Raw genomic sequence first — 24,961 nt, forward strand, 5'->3', positions numbered from 1 at the left:
TTCTTTATTTTAATAAATTGATCTTGCCGGTTTATTTTCGCTTTTTAACTTGTTACATTGCTATATCAATCTTCTTCTCTATAAAAACGATAGTTTGGAACGATTTTGATATGAAAGCTTAGCGAAGAGTTTTATCTCCGACAGTTCGCTTTTTTCCCTTGTGTTCGAGAGATCAGAATTTTTATGGAGTTGACACGAATTATGTGTTGTGTCACTCCAGGAATGGCACAGTTGTCCAAGCGAGCGGTTATCCCATTTTTTTGCCTTTTCGTACCGTGATTTTCGCTCGAAACACTCACTAATGTTTCCTCGATAACCGCGCTATCGATCGATGAACTTAAAGCAACGGGAGTGCGAAAGGTCGGTCCAATCGCGTATCTTACGCAAGACAGCGAATTTAGTTTTCTCTACGAATTATGGCTCTTCTCCCTCTCTCTTCTGGTTCCTAAGTCGCATCGCTTCGACGAGAGTCTCGTTTCATCTTCCACGAAACTGGCCCTCCCTCTCTCTTTTTCGAAAGTTTAATGATAAACTTAACTAGCTGCGGCGACCGATTACCCGAATTCGCGACTCGTTCGGAAATAACTTTTTAATTGCCGTGACCGCTTTCGAGGTAGAGGACGGCTCAAGGAATGAAAAGAACGCGCGGTCTGAATAATCGGTGGCCGCAGATGATATGTGAATGGAAGCTTACGAACTGCGTTGTACTAGGAGAGACAATCGATTAAATTAAAAACGGGACACGATTCTGGGGACTGCGTACATTTTCTGCGTTCTATTATACTCCAAGCGACAACGATTTACGCAGTCTCTATTACGCACGCGAGTAACATCCGAGAAATGTCCCTCTCTCCATTGGAAGGACTCCTCTCACGTTCTCCGAGCACATTGGGTCTAAGTTTTTACGGTTACTGTTCTTCACTGGCGCCGATCGCGCGGCGACGTCTCTCGCAGCTCTCACAGCTTGTACACTCTAAAGCGGCTCGACGTTTCCGCCCACTCGAGTTCTTCTTCAACGGGAGCGACGATCGTGGGTCTTCTCGTCGAGCCGCCCGGGGCGTCTCGTTACAACTCGGTCGTGAGCGGCTCGGCCTTCTCGACGATCACGTGAAACTCCGTCTCTCGGTACAATCTGCCGTCTGGTACCACCATCGTTATCCTACTGTCGACCGGCGTGCCGGACGTTGCAGCTTCTCTGCCGATCACGCCGTTCTTCTTCGAGACCACGTCAGGTGCATTGGTCGGCACGCTGATCCATTTTTTCCTGTTGTTTCGTCGGCGTCTTCGACAGCACCAGACGATCAGACACACGCATACTATCAGGGCGAGAATAGCACCCACGATGATTAGAATGAAGACGAGCATGGAGCCGCCGAGTGAGCAATGACGCGCCTCGTAATCGACAAAGGTGATCGGCGCGCCGTCTGTTCCGCCGTCCAGACACAGGAAGGTCTCCGGAGTCTCGTTGATGGGCTCCTGCGGTTGCGATTGCGGCGGCACCAGCGAGTTTTCTCTCGCGTAGAACCGCGAGTAGATGTTCGTGTAGTTGAGCACATAGTTCTTCCATATGGGTAACATCTGGCAGTCGCATGGTTGCGAGACGATGAGATTATCGAGCTCCAGTCGGAAGCTCGCGCGGTCGAACATCAGCGAGCCCTCCTCGAAGCTTCCAACGCTGTTGTTTTTGAAGATGAGGCCGTGCGTGGACGACGACGACGACGACGGCGGCGGTCTGGTCTCGCGATCCGCGCGAATACCTAGAAACGCGCCCACGCCGATGCTGCCGATGGTGTTGTTCTTGATGATAACGGCACCGTCCGCCGTCACGTCGAAAGCCTCGCTCTCTAGGCTGTCGATCACGCAGTTCTGTATCGCCACCGTGCGCGGGCTCCTCACGATGAAGGCGTTGCTCCTCACGACGCCCATTCGCACGCCGTCCAACATGAACTTGTGATAGACCTCGATGTCGTTCATGGTGCGACTCGGCAGCTGATCGCCGAATGTGCTGTCTATCACGTGCAGGTAGCCGACGTCGAACTTCTTAAAGGCCTGTGCCTCCGTCGTCTCGACGCGACAGTTTTCCAATCGTATGTTTTCCGTGTGAATTAAATTGGCGAACGAGAAGGCACTCAGCTGGCCGATCCGCACGTTTTCGAACGTGATCGCCTCGATGTCGCCGCGAAAGACGAAACTCGGCATCACGTCGATGCTGCTGTTTCGCACGGTGATTCGCGTGCGCGAGCTGGACGGCGACAGTTCGAAGCTTTGTCTGACCAGGGTAAGATTCGCCACGTTCGCCAGGTCCACCGATCGTAATCCGGTCATTGAGACTAGACTTGAGTTCGCGAGGATCACGGATGAGCAGTTGCTCACCGCTATCCTGCTAGTGTGTGGACTCAGCCGTCTGTCCCCCTCCGTGGTTAGAATTAATTCCTGCAAATTAAAACAATCTTTTGTCAGGGACTTATTTTGACAGTATTTAATGTCTATATTTATATCTACATTTAATTTAGCTACCTATATAGGAAAGAGCTGGAAACATAATTGTAATGATTACATTTGTTCCATTCGACCATTATTGTAGATTATTTTTCATTTACGAAAACAAAAAGATATTTTTGAAAGCAAAATATATTAAAGATAGTCGGGATAATACATTTTCTTTATTTCGCCGAGAGATTAATCTTTGATATTATTAAGAGGAGAGGACAGTTAACATTCGAGCGTAATCTGGTACGACGCAGTATACTGAGAGGGAGGTTTCTAATAGCTATAATTGAGAGGGAGGATCGAATAGCTATAATTGCAAGCAGGTCTAACTATCCTAATTATTCGCGACGTGCGCGCCCAGTCTCGCTAATTACCGTGAATAATATTGTTATCATAATTACGGAGGGAGCTTAATTTCGCGACATAGTAATTATCGTTTTCATCTTGCGCCCGTCGAAAGATACGTCGCAGAGATTATCGATTTAAACGAAAGTCACGTTTCCCTTCTTTTAGCCAGCTTTTTTTTCCCCTCTATCGACTGTTCGCGCGAATTTACATCGAGCTATCGGTTCTGTTGGATTTTCCGCTCTGGCGCGTGCTAATACGTGTTTGCCCTTGCATACGAATTAGATGACTGCGCGGGATTATCCGGTCCGCGCGAACTCGTCACGTGTCGCGCACGTAAACGATGCACGTTCGATATATTGAACAGAGAACCGTTCTGTACATCTGCGCGGCGGATGGAATCGGAGGAGAAGCGACACGGATAATTTCGCGAGGCTCGCAGCGCGCCTCGCACCGTACACCATCGCGTCGAGCCACGTTATTGGAATGTTGCTCGCAATGTATTCGTTGCCTCATTTATTCGCGCCGGTTGCAGCTTTCGTCGTGACGTCGGAATGTCGCCCGATAACGCCCGCCGACACCTAGTGCATCGAACGGTCGATCGCGAAACGTGCATCGCGACTCTCTGCGGCTTTGATTTCTACAAAGGGACCGTGCGAGATATCTCGTGTGCGTCGCTCGCGGCAACGTATGTTGCTCTCATTAATTATCTCACTCCTCTGCCTAATCGATTCTGTTCAAACGTTGTATTCCGAGAGAAAAAGAGAAATAATGGTTGGCATATTACCGTCATAATGTCGTTAGAACAAATTTTCACTAATGAATTGCTTTTTCATAAATAAAGACGAAGATAAAACTGAAAGAACGATCTTTGGTAGGATTTCAATGCGGAAAAAATACGCGAGGCAAAATGTCCGTTGAATGGTAAAAATACAGAATAGAAATTAAAAAAGCGCGACATAGGCCGATGAAAGAAAAGGGCTTTTATGCTATTCTTTTTCAGGCCCTGTCGTTCTTACGCATTAATGTCTTGCTCCCCATTCGTTCCGTCCTACCTCTGTTCGAACTTCCCCTTTTGTTCCTGTCTCATTGTCCATGGCTACTTTTAGACGCGCAACGTCGAGCGGAGATTATCAACTAACGTATTGTACTTGCCTCTATTCCGAACTAAAATTTTTCTTTATCTTGTTTGGGAAAATTTACCGGAGATGTATACAAAAGATACTGAAGCTTCAACCTTTTTTTTCAGCCGTACAATCTTTGCGAAAAATCTTATTCAGAAACGTTTGCTAAACACTTTTAAATCATACATCATGTAGAGAAAACGTCAAGACATTGTTAGTTTTAGATCCTTTTTTGAAGTTATGACCGTCTCTCCGGAAAATTCGATGACCTCTCAAGGCTATTGCATAGAGAAATGTAATTGGCTCCTTTATCATGACGGCTTATCTATCCAACGCCTTTCACGTGTCCCAAAAACATAAAATTCATAAATGGTGGGTAGGTCGTCGCAGATCGAATCATTGTCGTAACTCTGCTGGATCTCAAAGGACATCTGAATTTTCTTTCATGAGAATTTTGCGCGTTTCTTGAGAAACGTGAGGTAAGCTCTGCGGGAACCAGAAAGTACAGGGCGATGGCGCTTTTCTTTCGATCTTCAAGCAAACATATCTTTATTCCGTTCATATTTTCTGCTTTAGTTACGCTCGAGCAATCTCTCCACGGATGGTAGACTTTTCCTTCTTCCGTACTCTCCAGACATTTTCACGCGTCACATTCCTGACCCTGTGTCCTTTTTCTCGTGCTGAGCGTGCGCTTGTCGATTACGAGAGGGATGATTCCCGGTGGGAATTAAACTCGAGCGCGGGCGTTAGTTCGCCTCGAACTAGTTTTCCCAGCAGTTTTTTGCATGTTCGCCGTGTGACATTTTCTCGACTGCATACTCGCGAGGAAATCTGCGCGACGGAGCGCGCGATTTCGTCAAGGGATAATCCGCGAGGAAATTACGAGCGCTCTAATGTCGATTATGGCAGTAATCGAAGGTGCCTTTTTACGTTTCTGATCGAACGGGAAAATGTTTGAGGGCTCGCCGCCGAATAGGCAGACACTTTGCTGAATGAAAGTGAAAATGAGTTTGGTTTAATGGGTGGGATTAAGCTCATTGGAGAGAGATGCGATAGTCGGATCCTGCCGCGTGAAAAAGAAAGGGACAAGAGGGAACCTTTGGCTGAAATCGGAAACGAAACGGCGAAATGGAAAGCGGCAGAAATGGAACCGAAAACTCTTTCATGATCCATAAAGAATTTATGCGCAACAATTCTCTCGTGACATCAAATTTTCCCGCAAAAATTCTCGCGTTGTCTGAACTTTTTGGACTCGTGCGATTCCTATATATGCGCTTAAATAGTTTTTAGTAGAAAATGATCGATGCGATTAATTTCGAGCAATTATCTCGCGTATGTTATCTAATTACTAAATTATGACCAATCTGCCGTTGATTCCCGATTATCGTTTTATTTTAATTAGTACTTCGCGCAAGAGCGACAATTCGATTTCCCATTAACAGAGATACTTAACGAAGTACTTTTATACATTCGGGAGCACTTCATTAATTTTCTATCACAATTCTGTTCATTACTATTAACTTATTGTACAGCGGAATAACCGCGATATTGCTACAGGAACCGATTGTTGCTGCTTAACCGTGCAATTTTATCCGTTGCAATTTTCTCGTGGATGGTACGGCACGTTCGCTCCGCCATCGTCTTTCCATTTTCCAAGTATTTTCATAACCGCGCGCTTCTTTTCCTTGGAAATGGCATCCTTACGTTTCCGACAGTATTTACGGCCGTTACTTTTACACCCCCGACCGAAACGCTCTTTTTTTTCGTCATTTTGCGTCTTATTCCACCATTTCTTTTGTTACGGCGGAGCGAGTAAGTTTAAGGTCGCGTTCGCTAAAAGGCAGCTTTAATTATTTACGCTCTCCGTCAATTATTCAACCCGCGACCAAGGACTTCGTACCCAGAGGATTCATCGGTGGGCTTTTATTGTTAAAAGGAGTTCAAAGCGTTTTCGATAATTTGTAAATCCAACTTTTTTTATTATCAGTATTATTAACTCTTTCTCGCGAAAGCAGATTCTATTACACATGAATTAATCACGACCACTAACTACAAACTTGGCGCTCTAAGATCTCTATTCTTTATTGTCTAGACTGTTAGTTTCTTTTGCTCAAAATGTATTCTTCTTAAAAGATCTTTGTGAGTCATATTTTCGGAAAGAACTGCAGGAATTAATTTTTCTATCATGAATCATAAATTTTATGAGCTTGCTCCTTGCTCCTATATCTTAAGATATATTCTTATTCTTTATTATTTCAACTGTTTTTTTACAAATCTTTTTTTCTTAAAAATTTCTGAAGTTTTCGTATATTTACGTTATTATGTATTTAACTAATTTGTTACCATAACTCTGCATTTTGAGAAATAATGACACTTGAAAAGAGGTTCAAATTTGAAGTTTGAATCATATTAGAATATTAATTAATATCAAAATATTTGTTTGCACTAAAATTTTCTCTTCCATCACATTTCCTTCGTGCTTCCCGTTGCAGTGTAATTATGAGTTCACTCCACACGCGTGATATGTCATCGATGATGAATGGGAAGCACGTTTTCGACCAATTAGCCGCGCAACAGAAATTCAATCCCGTTTCGAGCAATTTATATTCCTTATCGTTAGCGAGCCACTTCTTTCTTGTAATCCGCGTTATTATATCTTCCGCTCAACGATAAGTCCGCACACATGGCTCACTTTTTGCTCTTATCCGTGCGCGAGTACAAGGTCGTCGAAACTGTCAGCGTATCAGGAATAGACACGCGTATAAATACATCGATAGGTCGTTTCTCGCGAGCGTAAAGTTCGCTCGCTCGCTTGCTCGCTCGAGCTCATCTTCTTCCGGCCGGTCATTTCGTCACGCGCGCGCGAATTTTACGGTATTGTCGAATCGCTGGCAGCATGCGGCATGCACGCTCCTCGTGCACTCGAGCGGACACAAAGAACGCTTTATCGTGGAACAATAATGACAGCGAGAGACGTTGGCGAGGACGCGCGTTAACATTATCTTCGTCCGGGGTACGTTGCGCAGTAAAACAACGTCGTTGCATCGCGAAATATTTGCGCGCTTGGAGCAACGTGGCTGCGATTAAATTTCCGTGGCGTACTCCATCCTCTCTTTCTCTCGCTCTCTTTCTCTTTCTCTCTCTCTCTCCGCGCGACGAATACGAGACTCGTTTGCGTACCAGTACCGCGATACTGGAATTATTCCCGCGTGTGAAATTGATAAAATCTCGGAGTTTTAAATCAAATAACGCGAGGGACTTTAATTGTAGTAACAGGGTTGATTGTTTTATCTTGTCGCGTAATCGTTAAGCGCGATATATATACTCGTATATATTCCATGTAGCCATCCCCATCGCATTCATTACTTTCTTATCGTATTATTACTTTCAACCTCGTACTACCGTTCGCTTCTCCATCGCGGGCGAAAAAAGACGGAAGTTGGAAAAAGCAACGCTCGCGAGCAGAGAAAGACGGAAGAACGAGGAAAGAAACTTTGGCGAAGTCGAATTTCAAACTCTCATCACCACGAGAGAGAGTCTCCAAATTTATTCAATAAATTCCGGCGGTGGAAAAAGCGATAGTACTCGCGTTACCGTGTTTCTCCGCTTTACTTCGCCTCCGCTCGTGTATTCGATTCGATTTAACGAATACCGGATTCCGGACAACTTCCAGTTCCAGCGCGTCACGAAGAAAATTCTCCTCGTGGCACGAAGAAGCGCCGTTCTCGAGTCCGACTGGCGGTGCTCGTTTATCGCGATATCGCGTTGCGATTATGAATCATCCGTGCCTTTAGCGCGTAGCTGCACGTAGGCAGACGCTCCTTGATCGCGCACCGGTGTTCCTTTAATATCGCGGATGGCCGGAAGCGTCGGAAACGCGGGCCGTACGAAGAACGAACAGCTCGCGTGATCATAGATCGCCGAGGGATCGCCCGCTATTTTTTTCCCCGCTCGAACGAACAGGGTGCGTGGCCGCCGGGGGATAAACGCGAAACATTTACGAGAGGGTGGAGAAGGATCGGCGGATTTTACCTCGTACGCGTACGTATCTACCTGCCTTGCCTGCCTGCCCTTCTTGCCCGCGCGAGACCCTATATACCGATTTGCGTAAACACGCTCTAATTTATGGGGGTTTCCACATCCCTCTGTCGCAGTTGGGACCCTCGCGATTTACGAGAACCCCCCGCGTAGTCAGGAGATTAGGCTCGTTTTGGCTGATCACTCTTCTATTTTCTTTCTTTCTCTGTCTTTCTCATTTACAATGTCGATCAGTTTAAAACGACGACAGGAGCAAAGCGAGCCTCGGAACGCGGTTATTACTTCTCGATTCTTGTCGTTGCTTCGAGCGATATGCGGCACCGAAGACATCGCTGTGATCTCGAGGAAACATTTTCTCTTGTATTTTTTTTTCCTATCCTTTCCTCTCGGCCGCGGAAGAGATCGGGTTTTACGATTTCACCATCGCATGGAGCTAGTACCCGCGGTACCGCCCCTTTATCTCCCCGTCGGGTAATTCGCAAATGGAATAACGTCCCTCGCGGAACAAAGGACGGCCAGACAGAACCCCGTGTCGCATTGTCTGAGATTTTTCGTGCGATAGCGATAGACCCCGTCGCGGTTTTCGCACGAATTCGTTGTTGGGAGAGAAAGAGAAAGAGAGAGAGATTGCGCGTGAGAATACTTCTATCTTCTATCGTCTTTCGCCGTATCATTCTGATCGTTTAAGGTGGAAAGGTAGGAAAGATCGGAGACAGAGATCGGACGACTCTCATCCGATCGGGGCGTTGAAACCATTAGAATGAAAAGTACCGAGTTAACCCTAGAACCCGACCCTGAAGTTCGAACGGCTCTACCGGAAAATAGATGTCTATAAAATTGCGTTTCCACATAAAAACTATGAAGGGATATTTTAAAGAGAATTATTAAAATTATCAGAGAGTGAGAGAGAATTTTTCTTTCCGTATAAAACGAAAAATATGAGAGCAGCAAATAAAACGTAAAAACGAATAATTATAATTAAAATATGATAAGTGTATATTTAACAGAGATAATAATTATTCTTTTTTAGATTTTATCCGCTGTATTATTCTACCATAATTATAAATGAAATACTCAAAATGTGCGAGTATTTATTATATGAATGAAGGTTCGAGTTACACGTGTTTTCGTTCGTGTTGAACAGAGTCGGGTTTCGAATTAAAATACGATGAGCTGGAATACGAGAAAATAAAATATATCCTTCCTTGTCTCGGAGTCGAAAGATACAAGGCCTAGATCGACGTTCCTGATAAGGAGAGTATTTTTTCGTCGGCTTCACGCAATATCATAAGCCGAGATTCAATCGAAAATTGACTCTCTCGCGAATACTTATCAGAGATACGATTTGTGTCGAACCTACCTCTCCCTCCTCCTTGCAGTCGCAGGTCAATCTGCCGTAGTGGTCGCAGGAGCAGGGCGGATAATCGCACCTGCTGGTGGAGTTGGTCAGGACGCCCTTGAGTAAACTGCTCCAAAAAAGTCCTAAGATCGCGCTGCCCAACACATATCTCGTTGCTCCCATTTTGCGCCTCTCGCTCGCTCCTTCTTCCCCTCCTCTCTCTCCTTCTGCCATGCGCTCAAAGAGTTCCCTCTTCTTCTTCACGCCACTTCTTCTTTATTACCGGCTGTTTTATACCAAGCCGGCGTCAGGCAATTTCACGTCGAGCCGACCGTTAGGTCGCCCCGACATGTCTGCGCTTTAAATCTGCACCGTCGAATCCGACGCTTTCAATTTTCGCCTTGGCTTAGCGTGCGTTTAAATGCTGACTGGCTCGCGCTCGCGATTAATGTCGCTTGCACCACGAAAAACTATCTCGATTTAGTCGTGGCACGTGACATATGCCACGCAACATTACGTGATTCGATCATAATCCGCGTCCCGTCTCTGGATGAATTCATGCCTCTCAATGACGACGACGATCGCGCGGCACAAGTATCCTTGAAGCTCATTCGAATCGCCGACTCGAGAAATCTTCTACTACAACATTCGTCTCGATGCTTCGCTTCCTCGTTGGGACGTTGGCACGATCCAATTTTGCCGGTGACAGTGTGCAACGTTCTCGAACATTGCGTCGCCTCATCACAAGAGTTCTTCCTCTCTTCGATCTTATTCTTCTGGAAACGATAGTCCGTCTCTGTAAGGATAGAGAAATTAGAAAACCTTGCATTTCTCACTCTCTTTTATCTTCTCTTTTAGCATTAAATTTTTTTTTGACACCGAAAACTTGCGTTCTCACGGAGAGTGTTTTTCTGTCCATTTAATAACTTAATAAAGCGAAAATTAGTTCACGATTTTTCCGAGAAGATACGTCGACGTCGCACGACGATATCGAACGATAACGTTTTTGTCTCGATTTTTAAAATAATACCACGTTGCGTTATCACGCTCGATCATACAGGAACGGACGAACTGTTGAAAAGTGCCACACGATACCGCTGCATCAAATGACGGGCGTCGCAATATCCGATGATGATAATCCGCGATCTGCCACTCGGATACTCTTCCACTATATACCGTTGCGTGACTAATCGTGCCTACATTCCTGCGTTATCAGACTGCTCTCGGTCGACATGACGTGGTTCTGTTTACCGTACAAATATGTCAACTGCCGTTACTGTAAACTTTTCGCGTTAGCGTTCCACGAACATGCTTCCCGGTTATTTATGATGGTTTTGCAATGCAACGAAAAAATCGTCTTATTCATTGGCCTCCTCAACAACCTCCTAAACTTAGTAAATTAAAAACAAGTAAAGCTCAAGTTTTGTTTAAAGAGAAATACCGAGTAACAAACGATTTAAAGCTGATATCATTTTTCAAGGTATATTGGTATAAAATAAAGAATATTTGTGTAATGATAATTGTTGAAAAAATATGAAAACATAGTACACTATACACTAATTTCAAGGACTTAAAAATATATTTTAATAAATTTAATTACGAGTCAAGTATTTTATAGGATACATCATCAAGTTTAGAATTAATTATTAAATTAATTAATCTGTGCTTAATTTAATCCTTATGTTTTGATGTAACAAATATAACATTATTTTCTGTTTTGAAGTTAAATAAATATAATCCGAAAAAACTCCTCCAGGAAGTGTACTTGTAACTTATAACTAGGAAACTCTCGCCACAGATAGTCAATGAAATGTATCTTTGATATCTTCATTTCTCGTTGAAATAAAGTTTGGTCTATTCGGGCAATAACAACAAACAAAAAAAAGAAAGAAAGAAATGGCATGAAGTGGAAGCGGGCGGGCTCGATAAACGTGAAAAGAGCGTTGTGAATGAAAGGCGGTCTCACTCAAAGGACTCGAGAAGAATTTCCCTTTACGGTCGAGTCCTTCGAATGACGACCGTTCAAAATTCTTCCGGTCCGGTTTTCAGTCTGCTTCTCGGCTTTTCGCCCCATTTTCAGTAGCAACGAAGAGATACCTCACTATTAATGCGGTACTTTTACTAAGCTAATTGCTCATTGCATTAATTAAGAATTACAAAAAAAATCTTAATATTAAGCTTGGCAAAAATTACAAGTTAGAACCTTTGAGCTTCTGAGATTTACATAAATTATATTTTTGTATATGTTCTTATTAATTTATGAATAGTGTATCGATAAATAATAAGTAAAGCTTTTACGTTTATTGACATATTTGTGAAGTAAACGCTTACATTCTTCATAAGAATATTTATATCGGTTTTTGTAGTTTTGCCACGTTGGAGTTAATTCTCGCTTCATTACTCATCCCGTTATCGTTCGCTTTCAATAACAGAGATAATAATATCGCGAGGGAAAACTCATATATCGCTGCATCGACCGGTAGATCATTTTTAATTAACGAATATTCACTGTTCATCGACGCAACGATCGAGAAAGGGAAAGAAAGAGAGAGAGAAAAAGAGCAGGTGCGCGGCAATCGTTTGTGTACGATTAATTGACCGGTAGCAGGTCACCCTCGGCGTCGCTTTTGCGGCAACTATTAACGCACAAGCGAAGCCAGGGCAGAGAAATAGAGCCAAAGAGAGTGAGCGTATATGCCGTAAAAAAGAAAAAGAGAAAACACCGAAACGGGAGTTAGATAACGAAATCGATACGCTGTGGACGGACGGGAGACGAAGACTTAAACGCAAATTATTCTAAGCCGACGATGGAATGGATCCCATCTCCGCGCGGTACAACGATTAAACGTTTCGACCCATCTGATTTACGCCTCGTTAATGGATATTCATATATATTCCGAGTCCGAGACTCGAGATCGGGTAATCGGAAAGGCCCGCATATTTATCGTTCCTGAAACATACGGCTGAATGAAACAGATAGGCCTCGTCTCTCTTGCCTCTTCGACACGCGACACGATAAGTAAGGTACGGGGTGAGGGTACGTGTAGGAGTAAATCGTTTCCGATTACGTGACTCTTCCTCTCGTACGACGTCGATTCACGCAGCAATATACGTACATATATATGTGGCAAGTCGTCGACTTCTCGCGCCCCATTCGGCTGTGCGCGACTGCACCGGAATACCGTATGCGATTCCTCACGGCTGCATGCAATTTGAGGAAAGGGAGAGAGAGGAGAGAGAGAAAAGGCGATGACGATCTTTCGCGAGCGGTCCATCCCCCGTTTCGAGACATTCGCCTTTATTCCTTCGGCAACGTCTTATCTTCCCATCCGCTTTATCGCCGCGACTTGTAAGAATTGTCCGCATCCTCCCGGGAAAGCGTTCGCAGACGGCGATAAACGATAAACGAGGCCAGATCGGAGGGAGAAATAGTGGAGGAGAAATGCCGAGATTCAACCCTCACGGTAGCTTACGAAGATCCTGGGAGGAATAATTTTTCCGTACGCAAGGATTAAGCTAGGATTTCAGGACTGCGGTCCGCTTGATCGCGAGACGAGGGTTAATCCGACAATGATTTGACCAAAGGTTCCGTCTCATCCTCGCGTTCTCGATAGATAAATGTTGAAAAGAGAAAAGAGAATACTTAGCTCCTTTTTAATAAAAAATTATTTCGTGCATTTCTAATTCTCTTTCTCTTTCTCCTATCTTTCAGTTTTTCTCTCTCTTCGTGTAGAATATGTTTATATTATAATTTGTACAATTTTATATGTAGGGCACGTTCGCTAAACAGCGAATTCGTTAAATAGTTTAGGAGCTGTACACACAATCCAATAGTAGAATGTTTGTCTCATTATAACGAGGAAATAGTTGGTTGAGTTTCATCGAGCTGGTTCTGACCCGTTTCGATTATTTACATATTAAAATGATGCGATTTGAATAAAGTCGGCCGTCATTAGAGGTGCACATGACGTGGTTGACGAATTAATGCGGTATTATAAGGGGAGAGGAGGAATACATAGCGACGCGGGGGGAGGGGGGTTATGTACATCGATTATTGATAAGCTCTCCCCCGGTGTCGCGTTTAGCTAATTTAACCGAAGCGTTCGAGTGTGTTTCGATCGTTTGGCGTAGCCGCGTTTTAGTCGCAATTTTCGGCCGTGCAACACACAGCTGCATTTTCAAGTTTTATCGAAACTCCGAGATCGCTCCGGCCCACTTCATTGCACTTTCATTCCGGCGAGTGACGAGGCGCGTTTTGCGCGATTTTTTATCCGTAATCGGAAATAGAACAGACGCGTTGGAAAATGCTGCAAATAATCGCATATTTCATTTCTACACTGGTTATTCGCATGTAATGAAATTGCATTCTTCCGAAAAAAATACAGATATACTACTGGCAGTTTTTGATAATTAAAATTGTTATATGTTAATAAATAATTTTGCCGGTTTAATTTGCACTTGCGTTTCATCATTAATCTCAAATTGTCAATTTGAGGATAATTTTTATTTAGCAGTAAATATATGTGAATTATTCAGTAATGTTTTTTAGTTAGGTTATTTACTAATGCATTTCACCGCGTCACTATTTTCGAATGCAGTCGCACATCTCGCGCCTCGCATACCAGCCAAACATTTCCAATGACGAGCCGAACACGCCAGGATCGAACTGTCGGTTTTGCGCGCGTGAAAAATAAAATCACGTGTGTCAAGCGATACGGTGTAACGGTTCGATGATTCTGTTTGAATAGAACGCTGGTTTGTACAGAGACGCGTCTACCGCGGCACTTGCTCATTTCCATGTTTGTTACGATAACGAATGGCGGTGCTTTCGAACGCGAATGAAAAATATCGGTTTTGTTCGTTATCGATATCACGCTTTTAATGCGACACACGACTGATATCGGCACGGAATTGACGATAACCTACATTACGGGAGAACACGCTCGACCGCCTTTTCTAAACGACACATTTTTCTTCGTGCCTGTCCATCCTCTCCTCGCCCCCGAATAATCCGTCACGTAATGAAGACTTTATGCTTGTTGACTTGGAAGATAAATTTTTGTTTTACGAGCAGTCGTGTACCGATTTCACGATCGATATGATTATAAAAATTGATATTTCAGAAATTGATTTCTGTGCATTAAAAAAGAATTGCTGAGCGAACACAATTTACCGTGTAATTTTTCATCTTTATTTTATATCGCGCATCCAAGGAAAATGTTTGTCGCAAAATTAGAGATATCGTGTTATCAATGTTCATTTTTTCGATCAGTAAACGATCTAAACATAGCGTTATCGCTAGAAGTCAAAGAGCAATAGGCTTTTAATCAATTTTGCAACAACACATCGTTTTTCTCTTAATCGTGCAATATCTGAGCAAGTAGTTTTCAGCGGTTGTTGTTTTTCCTTCGGGGATGCAATATCTTTCGACGTTTCTCGGTTTAATCCAGATGCGGTATATAATTTGCACCGCTGCGGCCCTGCGGCTCGTAACTCAAGTAACGTTATGCATGCAACGCAGAGAGCAACGCCGGGTGGAATGTTTAGTCTCGCAGCATTGTTTTCAATTTCGAGATAACAGTAGGCGAGAAGGGCAAAGCCCAGCCGAGGGTACTCCAACATTGTTACATCACGAGAGCCCTTGTAGAGAGGGCCACGAATATACAATAAATTTCTTCTTTCCGGAATTTTGCGGTGCAGTTTACGAGACCCGCCTCAAACATTCAACGTCCAGAATTCGATGCGGTCGTCAAGAAAATTTTCATGACTCGCATTTTTCACGAACGAGTCAATATTTTACCTGCGCGATGAGTTTGACGTACAGGAAGTTAATGGAAAATTTTTTCGTTTAAAACGAAAAAAAAAAAAGAGAAAAATATTCACAAACTCCGCAAATTCTGTACACCAGATATATTCCAACGCGTATATCGGTAGCCTGAAATTCAGGCAATCAGCACATCTGATAATGCTTATACGACAAGTGTAACATCGACCTTATTTGCGTGACGCGACAATTAAGTCTTCTGGGTGGCGGCGATTCTTTCCTTGAGGGGAGGACAGGACGGGGCAGGGTTAGCTGTGAGAAACGAGCAATTAATCGACCCTGCAGCTGGCGCGGTTGTAAGAGATAGCGCGCCCGCACCATGCCACGTGGGAAATCAAGTATTACGCTCTCGCGCGATGATCCATTCGAGCGAGCCTCTCTCGGGCGTGCGATCGTACGGAATAAACTCCAGCCGTCGCGACGGCTAGGCGGAATTTCTCGTCTCGTCGCGCGACGACGACGTGGTTGGCAGCCGCCGTGGACGGTCGATCGACTTTGTGGTTCAATGCCGCGGTTCGACCTGACGATTTATTTTACGACCCGGCAGACCGAGCGCGACTTATTTTATGCGGTCTCGGCAGAAAGGCGGTGGTTTGTATTCCGACGCGTGATGCAGCTGCCGCGCGTGACGCCAATCGCGTTATGCAATACGATTGCGTCGTATTCGTCCGCGTATCACGTTGAATTTTTCTATGGGATACATCGGGAAAAAACGTTACAAATTTCTCTGTATTCAAGAAACATGTCTATGTCCCTTTTGCGGCGTTGAAGAAAAAAAATCTCTCGCTCATTTAACACTGATTGACATAAGAATTGGTATTGCTATCGGGGATGATCATGTATTTCTAGGCCCCTATTTTCATCATCGGAATAATTTTCCTTCACTCGCGCGCGAGCACTACGCTCACATCGGCACAGCAGAACACTCCTCTTAAGCCGATTATCCGGTCCCTTACGGACGAGAACACTTACAACGAGATGTAACGCGAGCGGTACTGTGCGTCAAGCTGAAACGGAGCCTCGGCTTTTACGTTAATCCCGCGCACAAACGAACCTCGCGACGCGTCGTCGTCGACGCGCTAACAGCGACTGGCCGCCTTTCGAATTCGCGGCTGGTTTGCACCTCGGCGACGGTTATCGCGCGACACGAGTATCCTCTCTCTCTCTCTCTCTGTGCTTCCCTTCTCCTACGCCACCCATCTCTTCCCTCCAGAGTAAAACGCATCCCCACCGAGCTCGGCAAACTTCCCTCCCTCGATCGGCACTCAGTACGTCCTCTGCTCCGTTGCGGCGCATCTCGTGCTCCTGTTCTCGCTTTGCCTCTCTCTATGTAAATCCTCAAGTTTTTTTTAAACAAGTCTTTAATCTCTGAATACTTTAATCTCTTATAATGCACGATGATATCTCGTATGGATAATATATGTATAAACTTGGTATCGATATTTAACCAATCATGATCGTTCGCATTCTGTCGCATATTTTACAGATATTTTTTTTCCAAGATTTGTGTCGTGTTTATTCATGCAATGAAAAGTTCCGTCATTATTAACTTTTCGTACATTTTTATTGGCTCAATATTTTCTTTTTTCTTTATCTCTCTGATATTTCTTTGCGTCTTATTTTGCTTATTATATACTTCTTAGAGTATACAGTAAGTCCACTTCTTTTTCCTGAAAGATGGGAGCGGGAGATTTACATTCTTGATCAGCTAGCCAACTTTTTTAGCGTGCCAATTATTTTTCATGAATATTCGAGTGAGTTAATATTTATTATTATTTTTATTGTATAACTGTTACCGAAATAACGTATCAGTTTATTTAAAAAATCGAAAACGTCATTGTTTTACTTGAATTAATTTTTTTTTCTTATCACATTATCTTTCGCGACCCTTTTCGACTCTTTTTCCTTACGTTTGCAAACTTCTTATCAGTCACAACCGATAAGACACGACTGATATAAGATACTGTTAAGTCTCGATGCTTTAGCTATTATCTTTCTTTGGTATTAACGAATAATTTATTACCAATCTTTGCGGAGAAAAAACGTGGCAGTGTTTCAGCGTATTATAATTGAGATTTCTCGTTGTGAGAGAAGACTCTTTTAACGAGGAATCAGTATTCTTTGTTATCGAGAGGTTTTTTATTCTTCATTTATTCGTTCGTGTTTTGTATATAAATGTTAGATTTATGATGTATCAACAGTTTGCACTTTGTATTTGTTATTAGAATCAGATCGGAAAGGCGAGATATTTAAATGAAGTCGGAAACGAAGTTTGAGAAGCTAATAACTGCATTGAGTTATCCGAGTTGACAACCCATGATAAATTGCTTCTGATAAAAGCGTACCACTATTTCATATTTTGATGTTCATTTTCCCTTGCATTTCGTAAATCTTTAATAATGTTTAAAGATTTATGCGAGAAGATCAATGCGATTAGCGAATGAATTTTTAACAATACTGTAGATTCAAAATTCTGATCTATTGTTAATTAACTTATAAATTCCGATTGTCTCTGTATTATTAGATATCTCATATTGAATAAACGTGAATCGTGGATTGTCATACAAATTGGGATACAAAGCTTCGACAATGGAAAAACTAACGAGATTGCGGAACGTTTCTTTCCTCTTATTTTGAAAATTGATTTCGCCATTTACTTTTCTGACAAGATGTCACGGATGACATCGCGGCGCTTTAAAATCCATACGACGGCTTTCAACGGATGTTACTACTCCCGTTGCTTCGCGATATTTTGACAGCCATGGATTTTCGGGACATTGGATTTCCGTCCTATATTGATCCGCTTCGAAAATCTCGTGGGGGGGTTTACAAAAGGAAATACAAGCAGAACGCACGCGACCTACCATTCATTTCCGTAATTGTACGACGCTTCGTAACTCGATAACGGCAATTTTTTTACAATTGATGTTTATATTGTGAGATTATTGTCCAGATTGTGACCGTTTTATTCTGTAGCGCAAAAATATTTCATGATAAACGCCGTTTCTATCATGTTTATTTTAATATTTAGATTTATCTTTTTCCTACTTTTTTTCCACCGTCGTATTTATACTCCTCGCACACCATTAAACTTCGTGCACATTGATAAACGATAAACGATGAGCTTCGAATTCTGAAGCGAGACGTGGAAATTTATTTATGAAAAATAATTCGACGAGAGTAACTCGATGAACGTGTACATGACGACCAGAATTATAACATTTATAATTCAAGTTATCTTGAAATATAATTGAAAATTAAAACTAGTGAAATATTAAAATTCTGAAATTAAATTTTATTATAATAACTATTTCTATGTTCGTTGATAATCACAGAAATGTTATAATTAACAATTATTACAACCTAATAGTGTGGAAGATCGATCCTACTGTGAACTCTGGTTGGTTTCACGCAATACCACTGTTTATCGGCGATGTATACAATTTCATTGAATAACGCATGTTTGTGAGTTTTATTTAGTAACTAGCGTGCTTATACTCACCTCCTCATTCATCGCTCGCAAGTCATCGCTTATCGCTCGCTGATGTGCACGCGGGTCTTACATTACACTTGTACCCAGTTTCGTCTCCGTGCCGCGAAGCATGTCGCGACACAATGTTGCGTTGAAACCTCGGGCCGAAATCTCACGCGAGCGATCACGCGGGTCAACTTTTCACCTTCAAGTTCGCGGAGACCCTGGCGGGGACCCGATAAGAAACATATTTCGATGATCGATTTGTCGCAGTGCCGTCCCGCCTGTAGCCTATCCGAGGACGCCGACGTTGCTCTCGGTACAGCCAAACGTCTTATCGCACGAGTAAAATATCGAGAAGCTTGCGATCTGACTGTCGTTGAAGATTAATCGTAACCGTGGCTACTTTCGATAGATTTTCCAATTTTGTTATGACGTTGAAAAAGTAACGTGACTTCGTGTAGGGGCGATCAGCTAGACGGAAATGAACGAAGGGTACTAAGTATTCTAATTGATACCACTCGCCGTGATCTCGATTGATTATCGGTCTGTTGTTTGGTATGACATATTACTCGTACTACACGATTACATCACCAATTTTTTATTTGACCTAAACCGGTGATTAATTACTGCAGTATATACAGGTGTGACCTATTTAGAACGGTAAATTCGATAAGCGTACCAAAAAATACTATATTGATTTTTATAATTAATTTTTACACGAAGTGCAATTTTGTAACACGAATGGTAACTTTTCTATCTATTTTCCTGATTTCTTAGCGAATTTCTTAGCAACTCTGAACGTTCGCTTATCTTTCGAACTTTAAAAGAAAACTCAATATTTATGAGTTTACTATTTTCAGTACGGAGTTTTTATTGAAAACCCGATGCTCATACTTATTGTTAGTTTCAAAACGATAATGCTTCGCGTACTTTTATGCCGCGATATCATTAAAAATTCACTCATGTTATACGTTTATATTTCTTGGGAGGAACGCTTTTACCAGGCCGATATAATTTTTCCGACGTACTAACGATTCCTTCAGAGATGCTTCAAACATTCATACGTTCGGTACGAGCTTCTCTTGGAAAAAAAGTGAGCCTACTGTATAACATTGTCATGAATTCAACCAAGAGATGGCTTTTTGCGAGTGGATCTTGCGAGAAGGACAGGAGGAAATGCGGCAGCGAAATGCACCTAGTCAAATGGAGGTAGTGCACGAGCACGCTCGCTCAGTGTTTCGAAATGCACCTGAAAATTTGTTTTACCGCGCGGTGAAAACAAAAGTGTACATACCCTCGCCAAATGGGAAAACTTTGTGGTCCGACGATGAAAGGGATTACGTGAGCATGTTGCATCCACTACACGTGTACGCACTATCCTACGTGTCGAATACAAAAAACGAGATATACAAATAAGGACTTACTAGAAAATTTTGAACTTTATCTTGGATAATAAATAATAAATTAACAAAACGAAGAAATACTTACTCGCCCCGAGTAATTCTTTAATTGGCTAAGAACATCTCCATATATAATCGCAGATTAAAACTTCTTTTATTATTATTATTTCGATTGGGAGTAGATCGCGGATGAAAGACTCAGAGTGAACTCCTGCTTTGTCGGAACTGAAACAAAGCTATTCGGTCAATCATTCGACATTGTTATTTTAGCTCAGTCACTGAAGTGAAACGTGGAAGCATTAATTACTTACGCGTCAGTAGTTCACTTGAAAATAGCTCCGTGTCAGCTGACGTGAAGCAAGAATTCCCACTAGAAGTGCGAAAGGTTAACGGTTAACGGAAACGATATTTCCATGCGCGTCAGTGGAGGATATGAAGCCAGCCCGCCTCGTCAGTAGGAGATCCCGATGTGGAGGAATTCGCGTCTGAGCGAACGTGCCGGGAGGGATGAATCGAATCGCGCGCAGCGCTAAGAAAGGTAATCGTTGCCGAGGGTGGCGGCCGACCGCAGCCGGGCGCGGTGAAACTGGAAATTCCGAAACCAGAAATTCAGAGCTCGATAACACCAACGGGACCATAAATGTAGCGTTTCGCAACGACGTGCGCCGTGCAGCACGGCGGCGATATACACCGCTGTTTCCCACCGGAAGTTATAATTGTTTGCCGAGTTTCTCCGGTGCTCGATGCCCCCGGGGAAAGCAACGTTGTATCTGACTCCACTCTTCCTGGTGTTTTCAACGTAGAGTCGTAGATATAGAGAGATGGGGATGGAGAGAGTAAGGGAGAAAGAGAGATATAGGAGAGTACTCATTACTCGCGCGCGGCCGTATGATTTTGTTACGAGGATTACGACTCTTTTGTCCGTATGCGCATAATTTTGTTGTCTAAGCTTTCGTTGCATGCACGAGGTATAGATTAAAAAGATTCGCAGCTCGTTTCTCATCTACGTATTCAAATGCGAACACGCGCGTATACGTTGTCGATGGCTCTCGACAGAACGGTGGAATTCCACGGCGCACAGTAAACGAATGACACTTTGCGAACTTTTCAGCGGTCGGCATCCGAACTTGTAACAACTAACGAGGAGCGTATATAATACCGAGTAACTCACAACGAGGAAGGTTGACCTCGAAGGCGAAACGACACTTTATCGGTATCGGTGCTTTTGTTCGCGTGTGTCACGCGCATCGACGTAAATTTCAGCCTTGTGTTCGTCTATATTTTCCGACTCTCGGTATGGTACCGCTACCCGCTTCGGAAAAGAAAAAATATCGAAACAACGTTCTCTCTCTCTCTTTTTTTCTCTCTCTCTCTCTCTCTCTCTCTCTCTCTCTTTCTCTCTCTTTCGTGCTCAAGATTTTGCGCGCGCGAAAAATATTAACGATAAATTCGCCGTCCCTTCTCGCCTTTACGTTCACGTTGCTCCTATTCCGCGCGCTATCTTGAGCTATATCTCTGCGCACGCGGGGAGGCTAATATCTTTCATCATTTTTTAGACACCGTTTTGCGATCCGGGTGGTAATCGAAAAAGCGGTATAAGAGCGATATCGTATATAAATACAGCCGTAAACTTGCGCGATAATCATAATACCCAAACGTATACATATATCTTCGGGCAATTTTACATTTGGGACGACACTGTTATACGTTAGTGTGTATATCCGTAATAGATTCTAACGGAATAAGTAATGTGTTAATAACTCAGAAAGTTATTCCGGTTTTTCTGTAATATTTCACGCGCGTAAAATTGTAAAAACAAGTTGTGTCTAAAAATATTAAAACTAAATTTGTCATGTTTTCTTTTCTCTCTCTTTCTATTCCATGTTAGCTTCATCTATCTTTCAGAGAAGCTTATATTGTATACTATATTTGTATGCAAATACGTAACATATATCTGCAATGGATCATCCAGTTGCGATGTTGTTACATATTTATGATGAATTCTAGAATGAAAGTTATGAAACTTTCTTACTTCTTATTGTCAGTGAATTATTTCTTTACAACTTAAGGTAACTTAGAAGGAAAACTATGCTTGATTTTTTTTATGATAAAAAAGGTGAAATTCTAAATGGAAATCTCGCTTAATATCGAATCCGTTTGATTATATATCCATATCAGAAATAAGGAATTTTTTAAAAATGATATTCCGAACGAACGCGTCAGAGCAAACGCGTAAAATCCCGTCGCGCTTCTCGCGCGAAAAGTGAATCCTTTTTTTTTTACGTCGACGAGAGAACACGCACGCGTACACACAACACCCCGGGTGCGTGCGATGTCGACGCGTGAGTGCACGTATAAATATTTATCCGCGGATACCGCGGTGCGTGCAGCCGCCCCCTCTTGACTCTGACACGCGCGCGCGTGGCATATTTTTTTTTCTCTCCCTTGTTTGGAATCAACTTTGCAACGGGTTTACAACGAAGGAAAAAAAGTTTTTTCGTCGTGCCACGGTCGGTGCCGCATAAATTTGTATTCACGCCGTAACCCCGTCGTAACTTTGTGTTCCGTAAATTCGCGGCGTATTTATGGAAAATAATCAGCGTTCTCCGTCTGAAACTGTTAACGTCACTTGCTTCAGGAATCTTTCCGTCGCGTTGCATAGCGATGCCTCTTCTTTTTTGCGTTAATGCATCTCTAGCGAGGTCTTTTTCCCGTAGATCGGTGGCATCTGTCACTGTCGCCCGATCGTCCCCTATCATGACTTACGTGTTCTGATAAGAAATTGCGGATCGTAGAAATAGCACTGAATTACGGTCGCGCTCGTTAATGGCTGTTACCAGTCGGAGAAGAGACTTTTTCGATAATTTGATTAATTAATAATTTTATCTAAAATAACGATCGTAAGATTTATGAATCCGTCGCGCGCCATTAAGATCTATTCGCCGATAGTACGTCACCGATGGAATTCATTTTCTTAATTGTTAATTATTCTTTTGTTGACATAAAATGTTTATAGAATTCTTATCTTTTTCGCGTGCTGAATTAATAAGGTGAATGAACTATTTCAGTTAGGCTACGTTTACACCCAGCGACCTGATCGCGGCCTGACCTATATTGTGACTCGAAGTAGGTCTAGTCATCACTCGTTTACACCGAAAGAGACCTAAAAATTGACGGGATTGTATTTGGGATCGCCCTGAATTGCGGCGAATCCGAACAAGCAAATAAAGCTTTTAGGACGCGTCGCGCGTGATCGCGCGTTTACATCGCAAATGATAACGGCCTATTTCAGATCGGGTTACTGGCTACGTTTACACCCTGAAATTAGGCCGCGGCCTGTACCTCAAATTCGACCTAAATTATTTAGCCCGCCTGCTGTAAACAGTTGATAGGCGACCGGACCTGGCTTCAGGTCAGGCCGCGTATTTTAGTGACCCGACCTGAAATAGGCCGTTATCATTTGCGATGTAAACGCGCGATCAAGCGCGACGCGTCCTAAAAGCTTCATTTGCTTGTTCGGATTTGCTGCAATTCAGGGCGATCCCAAATACGATCCCGTCAATTTTTAGGTTTCTTTCGGTGTAAACGAATGATGACTAGACCTACTTCGGGTCACATTATAGGTCAGGCCGCGATCAGGTCGCTGGGTGTAAACGTAGTCACTAAAATACGCGGCCTGACCTGAAGCCAGGTCCAGTCGCCTATCAAGTGTTTACAGCAGGCGGCCTAAATAATTTAGGTCGAATTTGAGGTATAGGTAGGCCGCGGCCTAAATTCAGGGTGTAAACGTAGCCATTGTCTGAAATAATCTAAATACGTAAATTGTGTATTTATTTGCATTCCATATTTTTGATTTTGCTTAACGTTTTATACTCTTATCAACACGCTCGCAGCACACAGACGCACATACACAGCATTACGCATTGGTATCTAGCGGATTGTAAGCGGCGCAAATCTTAGGCCAATTCTACATTGGTCGTATCGTAGCGTCGTAAGTCGTAACTCGTAAGAAATTGACCAATCACAGTCGATTATTTTCCTCAAATTCGACTGTAATTGGTCAATTTCTTACAACTTACGACTTACCGCGCTACGATACGACCAATGTAGAACCGGCCTTAAGTGGCTACGCGTGCTCGTAAATGTTTTTAATTAATGATTTTCCTGCAAAAACTATGTTGCGAGGGAAACGGAAGCAAAAGTAAAACTACGACCTGTAAGAGATTTATACATCACGTTACTGTTTTAATAAGCAAAACACGAGTAAAGTTGGTCACCTAATGAAAGAAAAGCGAGAAACGCGAAGTTTGCGTTTAATATTGCGTCTTTAAAAAGAAAAAGTTATTTGGCATCTTACCATGTCAATTTATTACGGGTTAATTAGTACGGAGATTAGACAATTAGAAAAATATAGGCACAATGATGTGCGTGAATCGGATGTCTTAAAAATATAAAATATAAAATTTTTTATATAAAATTCTTTAATATAAATAAGCATGAATTGAGAGAAAGGACAGACATATAAACAGACTTTTAAAGGTTGCACAAAATTATCAGAAGGAAAAAGATGAAATTATTTCTTAAAATAAGAAAGTTCTAAATCATTTTTGAGAACTTTTGACATCCCTGATTAATTTTGCAAATCACTATAAATGTAATCGAGTTTTAGAACACGTCGATAGAATGCAACGTCGCCCTTTTCACGTCAAAGCTGGAAATCTTTCGTAAAATTGAAATAGCGCCTCGACGTGATAGCAGAAACGTAAACGAGGGCGATGAACGAGAGAAAGAGAGAGGCAGAGAGTGAAAACGTCTCTTGCACGGAGTAATTAAAACTCTGAAAGTCTCCAAGTCGCTTCAGACCCTACGTAATTTGCAAAAGCCTTCCTTCCTTCCTTCCTTCCTTTCCTCGATAGCGAGAAAGAC

The 24,961-nt window shown here is 42.8% G+C and overlaps 2 protein-coding genes across 14 annotated transcripts in view; one reads left to right on the forward strand and one right to left on the reverse strand.

Annotated features, from left to right (window-relative positions):
* LOC112455674 (E3 ubiquitin-protein ligase MYCBP2) overlaps positions 1-24,961 on the forward strand; it is a 174,240-nt gene that overhangs the window by 10,494 nt on the left and 138,785 nt on the right. The window lies entirely within an intron of this gene.
* LOC112455677 lies at positions 1,043-20,262 on the reverse strand. 3 transcript variants are annotated; one of them, XM_025017758.1, is made up of 4 exons: positions 20,124-20,262; positions 19,930-20,014; positions 9,358-10,132; positions 1,043-2,433 (listed from the first exon to the last, which is right to left on the reverse strand). In XM_025017758.1, the coding sequence occupies exons 3-4, from the start codon at positions 9,568-9,570 to the stop codon at positions 1,066-1,068; spliced, it is 1,581 nt and encodes a 526-aa protein (XP_024873526.1). In that variant the 5' UTR covers positions 9,571-10,132; positions 19,930-20,014; positions 20,124-20,262; the 3' UTR covers positions 1,043-1,065. The 3 variants fall into 3 exon arrangements, with proteins under 3 accessions (XP_024873526.1, XP_024873525.1, XP_024873527.1); XM_025017757.1 differs by lacking the exons at positions 19,930-20,014; positions 20,124-20,262 and adding an exon at positions 16,133-16,258; XM_025017759.1 differs by lacking the exons at positions 19,930-20,014; positions 20,124-20,262 and adding an exon at positions 10,367-10,786.

Source organism: Temnothorax curvispinosus, unplaced genomic scaffold (genome assembly GCF_003070985.1).
Source record: "Temnothorax curvispinosus isolate PA1 unplaced genomic scaffold, ASM307098v1 QBEX01006321.1, whole genome shotgun sequence".
Taxonomy (NCBI): Eukaryota; Metazoa; Arthropoda; class Insecta; order Hymenoptera; family Formicidae; genus Temnothorax; species Temnothorax curvispinosus.